The sequence below is a fragment of the Oryctolagus cuniculus genome, chromosome 9 (assembly GCF_051225735.1).
Source record: "Oryctolagus cuniculus isolate XC-2025 breed Fujian yellow rabbit chromosome 9, ASM5122573v1, whole genome shotgun sequence".
Lineage (NCBI taxonomy): Eukaryota > Metazoa > Chordata > Mammalia > Lagomorpha > Leporidae > Oryctolagus > Oryctolagus cuniculus.
Window position 1 is genome coordinate 121,043,537 of NC_142875.1, and position 12,373 is coordinate 121,055,909.

The 12,373-nt window shown below is 38.8% G+C and overlaps 1 protein-coding gene across 25 annotated transcripts in view; it reads right to left on the reverse strand.

The window, feature by feature from the left end:
- Window positions 1–2,250: 2,250 nt before the first annotated feature.
- Window positions 2,251–12,373, reverse strand: part of SOX5 (SRY-box transcription factor 5) — a 1,100,247-nt gene continuing 1,090,124 nt past the window's right edge. For all 25 annotated transcript variants that reach the window (XM_089304672.1, XM_089304666.1, XM_070049491.2 and 22 more), the window contains 2 exons: window positions 11,670–11,886; window positions 2,251–9,792 (listed from right to left, as the gene is read on the reverse strand). In XM_089304672.1, coding sequence (XP_089160798.1) covers window positions 9,489–9,792; window positions 11,670–11,886 — 521 coding nt within the window. In that variant the 3' untranslated portion in view covers window positions 2,251–9,488. The remainder of the gene's footprint in view (window positions 9,793–11,669; window positions 11,887–12,373) is intronic.

A 12,373-nucleotide genomic window follows, 5' to 3' on the forward strand; every position in this document is an offset into this window, starting at 1 on the left:
TATTCTTTTATGGTTTTGTTGCTTTGAGGGGAAAAAGCATTGTTCTATATCTTGCATGGACCTCTCGTAATACGAAGCATAGCATAATTAAAAGCCAGTTTGGAACATCTGATACTTGAGAAAGCTCATCTACGGGACATGATAAATATTCATCGTAATCACAATTCTTCCAGCTTTATCCTTGCAAATCCTGTTTACTCCATGTATCCTGTTATCTATTCATATGTATACCATCTCTCTCTGACCCCCTGCAAGTTGCCTTTATAAAAGTGTGCTCAAGGATGGGTAGAGTAAGCATACGTGAAACAGATATACAGTTTCTGTAAATCTGCTTACAAAAAAAAAGTGGCTCTCTGCATTGTTTCTTATCCCTTAAGTGTGAAACCCATCTGAGAATTTCAGGCAATGAAAGGTTTATTCCTGATGATGAACTTGTATGTTTCTTTCAATTAAGCCATGAGAATTCTTTAATCCATGAGGATTCTTCTTTGCTTTGACTGCGATAAAATAAGAATTGTTTGTTATGTGGTGACTGAAGTGTCCTCATCAGCTAGTGTGAACACGCACACACACAGACGAGAGAGTACTTGGAGAGGTTTATGGGAAATGGGCTTAAAAGATCAGTTTGTTCTGGTCCCCAAAATTTGAAATCTGGGTACATGAGGGATTTTTAAAAAGTTCATTGAGAAAGTATATTATGAAAAATACTACAAACAGGGTTCAAAATTGTTTTGAACCATCTTTTCATTGTTTCTTTACAAACCTCAAATTGAAATGTGCTTAGTGCATAGGTATATGTGTGGTTTTTAAAAATATTTTCTACCTTTTGTCTATTTGCTAGGTGTTCATTGTGTTGGCATTATTACACTTGGGTAAGATGCACCAGATGTAAGAATGGGTGGCAGAGCCTCTGAAGTGACAGAAATGTACTATGATGACCTTGTTGTCCAGTGACTCACTACCTTTAGAAGAGTTAAATTAAGCTTTCTATTGCCAGGTGGACCAAGTTAGCATCATTCACTTATATTTGCTTAATATTCATCATTAAGAGAAAGGAAAGGCAAAGCGCACAACCTTCTAAGGTTCTTTTTTGCTTCATTCACATTCCCTGAGTTCTATTTTTATTTATAAAATTTCCTAATTATCTTTCCATGGTACAAGCTTAGCCTTTGTGTGTTTAAAACTTGCCCCTAAAGTGTAATATTTACAAAGCTTTCTCAAAGTTTGCCAACATAATCTTTGGAAATCTTGAATTGTGTAAAAAATTAAGTGACTTTTAAAGTTTTTACTATGACAATAGGAGACAGAGATGGTCTCCAACAGAGGACTTTGTGAGCAAGAATTTTAAGACATAGGTGACGCAGTCGACTGTAATATAAAAATTCAGATCTGTGCAATGAGTGGGTATGGAAGAAACTAGTACCTCTTTAATAAGGATCATCTAACATTTTCTCCTCAAAATCTGTAATTAGGTGATTGTTTGGACTAGTTAAGACACTCACAGTCTGTGTCAGAGGACCTGGGTTTAATGCCCAGCTCTGGCTCCTGACAACAGCTTCCTACTAAGCAGACCCTAGGAAGTAGCAGTGATGGCTCAAGTGATTGGGTAGGATCCTGTCACTCACATGGAGACCTGGGATTGAGTTCTTTGATCTGACCCAGCCCCAGCTGTTATAAGTGTTTGGGGGTGAACTGTCAGGTGCAAGCTCTTTGTCTCTCAAAATTAAAAAAAAAAAGAAAATCTGTAGTTAGCATTTGTATCCAAATGCTGTATCACCAGCGATTTCACTATTTTCCAAAGATTAAACAGACCTGCTCCCTCAGAAACACATAAAAAAGAAAGAAAGAAAGAAAGAAAGAAAGAAAGAAAGAAAGAAAGAAAGAAAAAAAGAAAAAGACCCACCACCAGCATGCAGATTATAAATTTTACTGTCGTATGGTAACTAAGTAGAAGATACTGTTCTCGAAGGGCTATTTCCAAATAAATGGAACAAGTTGTGTAATGACTTGGGGTCCACTTAGAGACTGTGGTCATGAGAAGAACTCGAGATCATGGCACCACAAGTCATGAACTTGTACTCTCAGCAGCTGTAGGTTTGAGAGGTAAGGCAAAATGAGTGCCTTCTGAGGGCTCACCATGAAGCCAGCTGAGTGAACTGTCTGCAGCACAATTATCTGAATAGTCCTGTGCACCCCCTACGTCCTCCCAGGGCCGCAGGAATTCATACAGAATGTTATCACAGCCGTGACTTTTATAAACAAAAGACTTTATTTCAAATATATTTTACAGTTTGTGTGTAATTAAGATTGCTTTCCAGGTTCTGAAATTTAATAATAAATTGAACAGGCAATATACAAAAAAGTGGTGTTTACTTAGGCCTCCTGAATCCCTACAGTTATTCTGGAAGTTTGTTTTATTTTTTCCTGTTTCATCAGTGGAGACATCCATGATAACACAACCTTCAACCTCTTGGTTAGATTTCTGAATAGCGACAAAGTACCATTCCATTCCATATTGGTTTGTGTCTTTAAAATGGGCAGGAAAGAGAGTAAAGTCTTATGTATTGGGACCTCACTCATGGGGAGATGATGATATATTGTGATCAGAGCTGAAGCAGCTCATTCTTTGTGACAGTTATTGATAGAATAACTAAAAATGGTAGGTCAGATGTTTAGCCTGCTTAAGAAAACATAACTAGTTTAGAGAACTTTTAGCCATACTATTGCATACACTTTACATACTAATTACAAGGCTTACTGCTTATAAAACAGATCTTCTCAGCTAGCTATTAGATTGCTTTAGAAACTCAAGAAAATAAATTGAATTTTTTTCATAAATGATCTTTGAGACATTGAACTAATTCATGCTTACGGTCACGTCCATTGTTAGAACTGAGGTTGCAGGGATGATGTGAGGTTACAGGTGGAGACGATTTCAGAACTTCTAAATTTGGTAAGAATGACAGTATCCTGTCACAATAATTTCCTCAGACACCAACAAGTAAAATCGCCCAAACTGAAATGTGAAAAACAACAACAAAAAACACAAATGGGGTTTTCACTATTGCCAGTGGATTTTTTTGGTTGTTCAAGGCATCGGCAGTAGGAAAGCAATTCAATGTGTGTCGTCCTAGCTATGCCATAAGAAACTAAAACACAGGTCGACAAAAGAGTGTTTCTAAGTCGGAATATTACAGGACAAAACAAAGGGAACTTTATTTGGTAGAAGAGAGGATGGTGTTTGGAGCTTTGCATCTCGGGTGAGCCAAGTTTGCCTTAACTCACAAGATTCTCCCCATCCACAAACACTTGGCTCATGTTGGTAATGGTGCGCGGTGTCCTGCAGAAACTTAGGATGAGAATTTGAACAGCGTGGCCCCCGGTGGTCTGTTAGAAACATTTCTCACCTCCTGCAATGGGTATTTCCCTTTCACTGTGTTACCCAAATATTAAGTGGGCTGTACTTTTACGTTTCAGTTATATTCTCCTGGTTCCACACACCGGAAGTCTCCGAAGCCTACTGCTTTGCCAGGACGAACATCACCGGAAGCTGGTGCGGGAGACAGACGGATGGACCAAGTGCCTTCAAAACTGGAGGTATATGATGGCAGAGATTGGGAGCTCTTTATAAAAGCTCAAGCTCTTGCCTCCATTCAGGCCTAAGGGTAAAGGGGAGGGATGGTAGGCAGTGTGAGCTGCAGAACGTCACATGCAGAAGCAAAGGTAGGTAGAAGTCAGAGGTAAACAGCCCCACCTCCTGGTTGATGGGAACATCAGAGCGAGCAGAAGAAATCTTTGGAGTTGTTCAAAAGCAAGAGCTTTGTTTCTGCCCCCAGAGATTCTGGTTCATTCTATCTGGGTTGGGCCCAGGAATCTACATTTGTAACCATTAATTCAGAATCAGGTGGCCCGTGGACCAGACTTCATAAAACACTTCTGTTCAGGGAGACAGGGGGCAAAGTGTTAGGAGAACAGACCCTCTTTATATACTTACTTTATATTCATTTGAATCAGATGTTAACTGATCTAGTATCTTTATATGTATATATGTGTGTTTATAGAGAGAGAGAGGGAAAAAAAATGCCAAGAAAACAAACACCCAAATAAACGAAACCCTTACAGAAAACTATAATACACAGAACAAGATAGAAAGACATAGTGTGGAGAAAGAGACAGCAGAAATGGCCATTGGGATGAAAGGAGACGTCTCATCTCTAGCATCAGTAAAAGGTAGAATCCAAAGGCTCATGACAGAGTGTTAAGCAATGTGGAAACATGCATGTCTCAAAAGTAGACACCAGTGGAATAAAATTCACTTATAAATCTCAGCAATTTCATGACCTGAAATTCTGGAGTATTTCTAGACAAACAAAAGGATGAAAGATAACTTTAACTTACAGAAGCCCCACTCACATCTAATAACAACATCCAGAAAGGGACATGCCACTACCGTGCTGCAGGCGGTTGGGTTTTCAAGTGTATTAGTCTCACTTACATATCAGAGAGATACCTTTTGACATCGCACTGAGTCCGGATCCCTGTCTGAGTGAGGTGCACCATAACACGTTCTGACTGTCCTTCCGGGAAGGGCCACGTCTAAGAATTAGACCCTCAGTTTTCAGATCAAAATCAGCTTCGGTGAGTGAGGCTGTTTTTTACTGAACACAACACTGAACTAGTTTCCATACGTCTGTCCCTTACATGATAAAACTAAGGATTGCTCCTTTGTAACAGGAATCGTGAAAGGAAACACAGCATAAGAGATAGAGAACACATTTGCTGTTTTTATTGGTGCCTTGCATGGCGGTAATACTGAAAAAAAAAAAAAAAAAGAGAGAAGGCAAAAAACGAAACAAAACAAAACCAAAAACCCAGAAAACAAAAACAACCAAAAAAAAAAAAAAAACCAGGTTGATGGCAACCCACTTCTTTTTTTTTAAGAGTACATAAACTCCTGTTTTATTTTTATTGTGGCATGAATGATAACAGAAAACCAAAAAACATGAAAATATACAACTTATATTACACTATGTGTTATGAACAAAATATAAATCTATAACTCTATGTTATATTTACATAATTATTTATTTTATTAAATTTCAAGTGAGATGGTAGGTTGCACATACTTTGTTTTAAGCTCCAGGCATTTGATTGTCTGTCTTCTCTTTTTCCATTTTCATTTGTAAAATCCAAAATGTTAGAAGGACTAAGAACTTTAGAGCCAGTGGAGCTGTATAAATACTGTTTTCATGAACCAGTGATAGGAACACTGGGGAGGACAGAAATCATTCAGTAGAAAACTCAACACATCATCTTCAACCTGGGAAACTGATAGTTAAAGGAATCTTTAAAATTAAATACTGCAAAAGCTTGACTAAACAAACACCTATGCCCTAGAAGACAGAGAGATAGATATCTGAACCACTTTAAGTGGGTTTCTTGTTTCCTTGCAAACTTGGTCATTTTTATTTTACTATTAACTTGATAGACAAATATTTTATAAACCTGTTTGTAAATATACAGTTGTTTTATTACAATTCAATAATTTACCCATTAAAATGAATGCAGCTGTAATTATTTCTGACATTTGATATAAGAGGTTTCTTCTGGGAACAGTAACAGCTTCTGGATTAAGAAAATATCTGAAATTGGATGATGAAATCATTAAAGATAATTTTCTTTGAAAGAATTAAGGTAAAATTCTACTCCACGTATAAAATCTATGAAATAGTTTCATCAAAGAAAACTTATTTATATTTGTCCCTTGTAAGAGGATTTGGTTTCAACAATGACGGTTGTGTTCTTTGGGGGAGATTTTACACATGGTTAATTCTCGAACTGTAGATGTCAACTTAACTAATTTAGGTATAAATGTACTGAAGAATAGTTTCATATTTTATCTAATTGTAAATTATTAGCTTATACATGAGCCAACTTTAACCTATTTTCTCCAGTGATACTTTCTTAGTTTCATATCAAAACGTGACTATTTTAGAGAAACCGATTACAGCAACTACACAAACCAGAAAAGATTATTTCTGAGTGTGGGAGTAAGGGTGAGAGTGTGCATGTGTGTGTGTGTGTGTGTGTGTGAGCGTTGGGGGTGCACAGAGAGGAGAGAGGCGTAATAGGCAGGTAGGACAGGAGAGAGGAGGGAGGCTGTTCATGTTTATTGTTGTTTGATCTTACTCTCATTTCCTCTTCCTTATCTTTTTTTGGTCATCCTGGGGCACAGAAAGAGAATACAAAGTTTTTGAATTCTTCCCGAAATCATAAACCAATCAAACGCCAAGGCGGCAATGTGTTAACACAGTTAAGTTGCTATTCACAGCACCTTTTATCAAGTGACTTCAAAGCACTTTAAGCATTAATATGATTATTTCTATTTTTGTTTTCTTGAGAAAACTAGGACACAGAAATTTTGACACACAGTGAATTAAATTTTAGAACAAGAGAATACAATACAGGGCTTTGAACTTGCTTTTTGTTTCAGCTCATGTAGGGTTTTAGTCTGGGGCATAAATCTAACTGCGTAAAGTTAATTTCTGAATTTCAGCAGCTAAAGGTCACCATTAACAATTTTGTTTTCCCCTTCAAATAAAGCAAAAGTGTAAACAAACAAACCAAAAGAGCGAACAGAAGTGTTTTGTCAATTCACTGGTGTGTTAGAATCGGTTTCAGCCAGAATGCCTGCAGTGGCATTTACCTGGAGCTAAAACAAAGTAGTATTCTTGTAGCCCAAAGTCATGAAATGAAAACAAAGCATCCTTATAACATGGTGTAAAATAAGTATCCAGCAAACGTGAAAAGTGAACCCACATAAGTCAGAAGAAATTCGTTAACAAAGACAGAGAACAAATTTTTTAAAAATCTGCTTTCACATTGTACATAATAAATGATATAAAAACAAGTGTCTATTTTTTTCTTATCCAGAGTGCTTAAAAACAAAACAAACAAAAACAGCAACAACAAAAATTGGCTCTAGATGACTGTGGCAATTAAATAACTAAAATGAGTGATGAGAGCATAAGTTAATTAAGACTGAACATGACCCTCCTATTAATTCACTCCTTTGTATTAAACACCAGAACTGACATTGTTGGGGCCAAAAATCTTTAGAAAGGAAAAAACTGATGGAAGAAAAGTAAAATTGTATGGGTGAACATGTGTGTGTGCATACATATATATACACACATATATGTATATGTGTATATATATATATATATGAGTTGGAGATGGATATTAGTTTTAAATATCTAACAGCTTATTGGCTGCACTTCCAAATCAGAGGAGAATAAAATAGGGAGAAATAAAATAAATTATACATAACTTACTAATCTGGGAACAGCTGACCTTATTATTATTATTATTACTATTATTATTATTTTATCATCATTATTACAACACTAGCAAAAAGAGGCAGTTCAAATGAAAATACAGTCATCAAAAACAAACAGAAAAACAAACAAAATCTCTGACATGCAGGGTATGATCAGCTCCTCCAAGCAAAACCCCAGAGCAAGTCTTCTGAGAGAGAGAAAAAAAAGGGGGGGAGGGAGTTTTCCTAACTTATTATATAAAGAAAAATCAAAATTTAGGATGGTGTTTTGGGGGGTGGATTGAGACAGGCCAATGATGAATGCAGCGAAAACCAAAGCACATTCAGGCTTCTGGTTGGAGAACTGACTGATGCTTCAACACAAAGAATGGCAATTGACGTGAAATGATTTTGCATTTATTTGTACAGGCCCTTCAAGTGCCTTGGCATTTGGCTGGCACAATAAAGGAAGCAGCCCCATCACAGTCAGCTGTTGAACTGCACACACCCTCCGCTGGCACCGAACGGTGGACTTTAGCAGATTCATCTCATGGTAAGGGAAGAGTGCTGGCAAGGATCACTGGGTCAGCCAGGCTCCATGTGGTTGGGCTGCAGTGACTTAATCAAATCCTGCTTTTTATGGCACAAAATGTGCATGGGCCACACTTGTGAAATGCAAAAGGCCTCCACCTCATTTCATGGAGAGATGAGAAATATCTTCTAAAAAACGTCGAGTTTGTTTCCTAGTCAAGACAGGGTGGAATGCCAACAGAAATAAGCTGATTCTATATTTCTGGAAAAAGGTCAAATGTATTCAGTAAACACGATGATTGTGTTGTTCGAAGTATCAACAGGAAAAACAAAAATCACTAAGGAGCAAACGTCAGTGGAACCAATTGATCTGGGAGCAGGGACATCTGGGAGCAGTTTGCTAGAAGCTTCCATGTTATACACGCACACCTCTATTACACAGGGCCACCTGATCCACCCAATAATAATCATACTGGAAATTTAAAAATATAATTTCTGAGCCCTATACTCGGTTAAGTTGTCATCTGAAGTGCAAAGTCAAGGTCAAGATTACTTCTAGACCAGTCACTTAGGAGGATGTGGGATTTCATCCCCAGATGTGGGTTTAACTCACAATGGTCCAACGTTATTCCTATTAGTACCATAATCACACACATACATACACACAAAAATCCAAGATCAGAAAATATTTTTTCTCTAAATTTCTTATGTCTCTCTCTCTCTCTCTCTCTCTCTCTCTTATCACCTGAGAACAGCACCTACAGTTTCCATTTTTAAAAAAGTCAAATCTCACCAGCTGCTGGTATTTCAGGTTTTTCAAGGGATTGTCTAAGTTATAACACTGTCCTAACTCAAGAAGGAACAGGAAAAAGGAAAAGGAAAAAATGAACTTGGTCAACACTTCCGTACAAATTTGGCACTTGCTCAAAGATGTAGTGTGGTGTGCAACAGATAAAGAAAGTCCTCGAAAGAAAATAATTGCGTATTTTGTGGTGGACAGCAAGGAAGTCAAAAACAGGCTCTTTCTCCCTCTTCCTCCCAAGCACAGACTTCCACCTTTAAAGTACAGAGATGGACAAGGTGGAGAGAAGTAAAGAGAAATTCATCTTTTTTTTTTCTGTCAGGTGCATTACAACAACAACAATAAAAAAAAAAAAAAGAAAGAAAAAGGAAAGAAAAAAACCCAGAAACCCCTAAAACAAAACGAAACTTAGTTCTTTTAAAAATTGTAGCACAAAACAACAAAACACATTCACAAGCCACTTGTTGGCACTGTGTACCTGAGTGAGAATTTCTAGAACATTGTAGAACAAACAGCCATAAAGTTTATTAAAAAAAAAAAAAAGTTGACGGGTAAGACTTCAGTGCTTGGATGTAGCAGCTGAATTACTGGCATTATTTTACCCATAGCTTATTTCAATCTCTTGTTGTTGATATTGTTGTTTGCTTGTTGTATTTGTTTTCCTTTCCAAGCCTTTTGAGGCTGAGGTCTATTAGTCAGCTGATGTCCCAACTATTTAAGACTAACAGTTAAAGTAACAGTCAGTGTATGAGAAAGTTAATGTGCTTGGCCACTGGTAAGGATGAACCAGTTAGGGCTTCTTTAAGTCCTAAGGTCACAACAATCTTTCGACCCTTATCAGTTGGCTTGTCCTGCAATATGGTTTTCACTGTCACTCCCATAATCTACATCCGGGTCATCCTCTTCCTCGTCATATTCATCGTAAATCTCTCCATTGATGTCCTCGGCCTGAATCTCCTCTTTGATATGTGGCTCCTCTCCTTTCACACCGTAAGTGCTCTGAATAACGGGCATCCCAGGCTCGGGGCTGCTCGACACGCTCGAGTGCTCTGAGGGCAGGTGAGGGGAGGGCATTCCAGCCATGGCGATGGCTCCTGGGTACACAACACCAGCAGTGGCGATGGGGATCTGTGCTTGCTGCCTGCCAAAGAGAAATTTCCACAAGAGAGGTCGTGAGTGAGAGCACACTTAGAGGCAGGTCCTCCTACATAAGGAGCTTGCTTAGCGAGGTCTGCTCTAATCTACTGATTTTCTCCCAGTTGCCTAATGAGTGTTACATTGTGGGGTGGGTATCTAGCACAGCAATAAGGGAGCCGCATGGGATACCTATATTCAGTATTGGAGAGCTCGGGTTTGGTTCAAATCCCGCCTCCACTTATGATCTGGTAACCTGGGAAGCAGTGGGTGACCTTGAACTCTGCTTGTTGGAGGTATTTGGGTAGTGAGTCAGTGGATGGAAGATCTCTAGGTCTCTGCTTCTCGCTCTCGACCTCTCTACCTTTCAAGGAAAATGAAGATTGGAAAAAATTTTAGTTGTATCCTACATTAATCTCAATACTTGTACATAGTGTTTTGTAGGTTACAAGTCATTTCTGGGGCCAGCTTCATGGATATATATATATAGCCTATGCAGTTGTCCTAGATTCCCATTCTTGGCTTACAGTTCTGGTGTCACAATGTTGAAATTCTTTTTTTCTAAATACTTTGTTTATTTGCAAGGAAAGTGACAGGGAAAGAGATCTTCCATCTGTTGGTTCACCCCCAAATGGCCACAACAGTCCAGAGCAGGCCAAGCCAAAGCCAGGAGCCTGGAGCTCTATCCAGGTCCCCTAACAGGGGAGGCAGAGGGACCCAAGCATTTGGCTCGTCTGCTGTTGCTTTCCCAGGTACACTAGCGGGAAGCTGGAGCAGAAGCAGAGCAGCCGGACCTTGAATCGATGCTTCGATAATTCTTAGTACTTCCCAACAAAGGTATGTCTTGCATTTTTTGCATGGGACCCCACCTGGTCGCTGGACCCAGTGGGGAGGAATGAATAGATCATGGTTGTTGAGGTTCTGCACACAAGAAGCGCTGGGCTTAGTGTTTAGCTGTGGCTTGAACCCATACACCAGACTCTCAGACAGAGACTTTCTCAAGGAAAGGGAGGGACAGGGCAGACCGGAAAGGTTTGTTTTTCTTTTCCTAACTTCTCGTCTGGCCATATTCAGAACACGATGAATATTTATTAGTCTAAGAATCACTTGTTCCTTATTTTTGTGTTTTTTGAGAAAATTCTGCAGTAGCAATGCAGTTGCAGGCTGCACAGTACACCACTGTCAGTGGCAATGCAGAATAAAACATCTGAGAGCTAGAGTGTTGACTCATGGAGTTCAAAGTTTCCAATTCTACAGATACTTTAATGACATAATATTTATTTCAAAGTCAAAGTGACTGCTACACTTATTGTTCAATTTTTTTATTGAGGTCCTATACATATAGGACGATGGGACAGTAATTCAGAATGGAACTTTCCCGTTCTTAACCTTGGTGTGCTCCAAACCTAATTTCTACTTTGTGGGGCTCACAAGGACCCTGCATGTGCCTTGATGGCTCAACAATCCTTTTGTAGTCAGAAACAAATGATTGTTTCTTTTGAAATCATTTTCACGTTTCGTCATCTCAACGAAGTTGTTAGCTGTGGACTTTATCACAGTGAATCCTTGAAAGTAATGGAAGCCCATGAGGAAAGAAGCAGTACTAATTCTAAGTTTTTAACAGCAAACCTGAAGCTTATTGACTTGGCCCAGAATTTCATTTTCAAACCAGCTGTTAGCTCAGCTTCTATCGGGGCGAAGAGATAGCAATGGCTGTATTTCTCAGGATTATATAAGAGACCGAAGTCTCTGCAAATACTTGGAGATCAGGTTTGGTTTTGTTTTCAAAATGCTGCTTTCCAACTAAACAAATAGGTTTGTGTCCTACTGAGAATAACAGCAAGTTGCCCGCATGAGAACAAACGCTGATTGAAAGGGCCATACCCCACGTTGAAATACTGCCGCATCTCCTGCCGCCGGTTCCGCATGATGGCCTTGTACTCGCCGATGCGCAGCTTTTTGCCATCCACGAGACAGGTGCGCTTGGGCCGGGGCTTGTACTTGTAGTCGGGGTACTTCTCCAGGTGCTGCTTGCTGAGACGGGCCTGCTCCTCATAATATGGCTGTTTCTCTAGGTTTGTCATAGCTTTCCAGCGGGATCCTGTGACGAAAACACCGTCAGGATTCTTAGCATCCTCAAAAAGAGAGATGGCTGACAACAAGAAAATCTAAAGGAAAAGTGTTGGCCCAAACACAGAAATACAGAAATGCAGGTTTGGTGAGTGAGCTTTGACTTGAAAAGCAATATTCCAAGATAAGGGAGGTGCTAGTGGCTCTCACCTAAAACACTACTCAAAGACAGAAATACTGGACAAACTTTTATTTTTCTGGCTGGAGTGGACAGTTTAGCCAAACTTGCCTACTACATCCTTAAAAGTTCACAGATAATGTAATGGCTGTATATTTTATTTCCACATTAGACCGTGATATAGTTTGACTAAAAAATTAGGCAAAAATAAACACTTTTTTTTAACTTGAGACTATTTTAGTTGTTGAATATTTTTATATGGGAGTATGCAATTTATTGCAAAAGTTCTTATATCACATACTCGCATTCTCCAAAAATGTTTTTAAGTTTTTACAGCAGT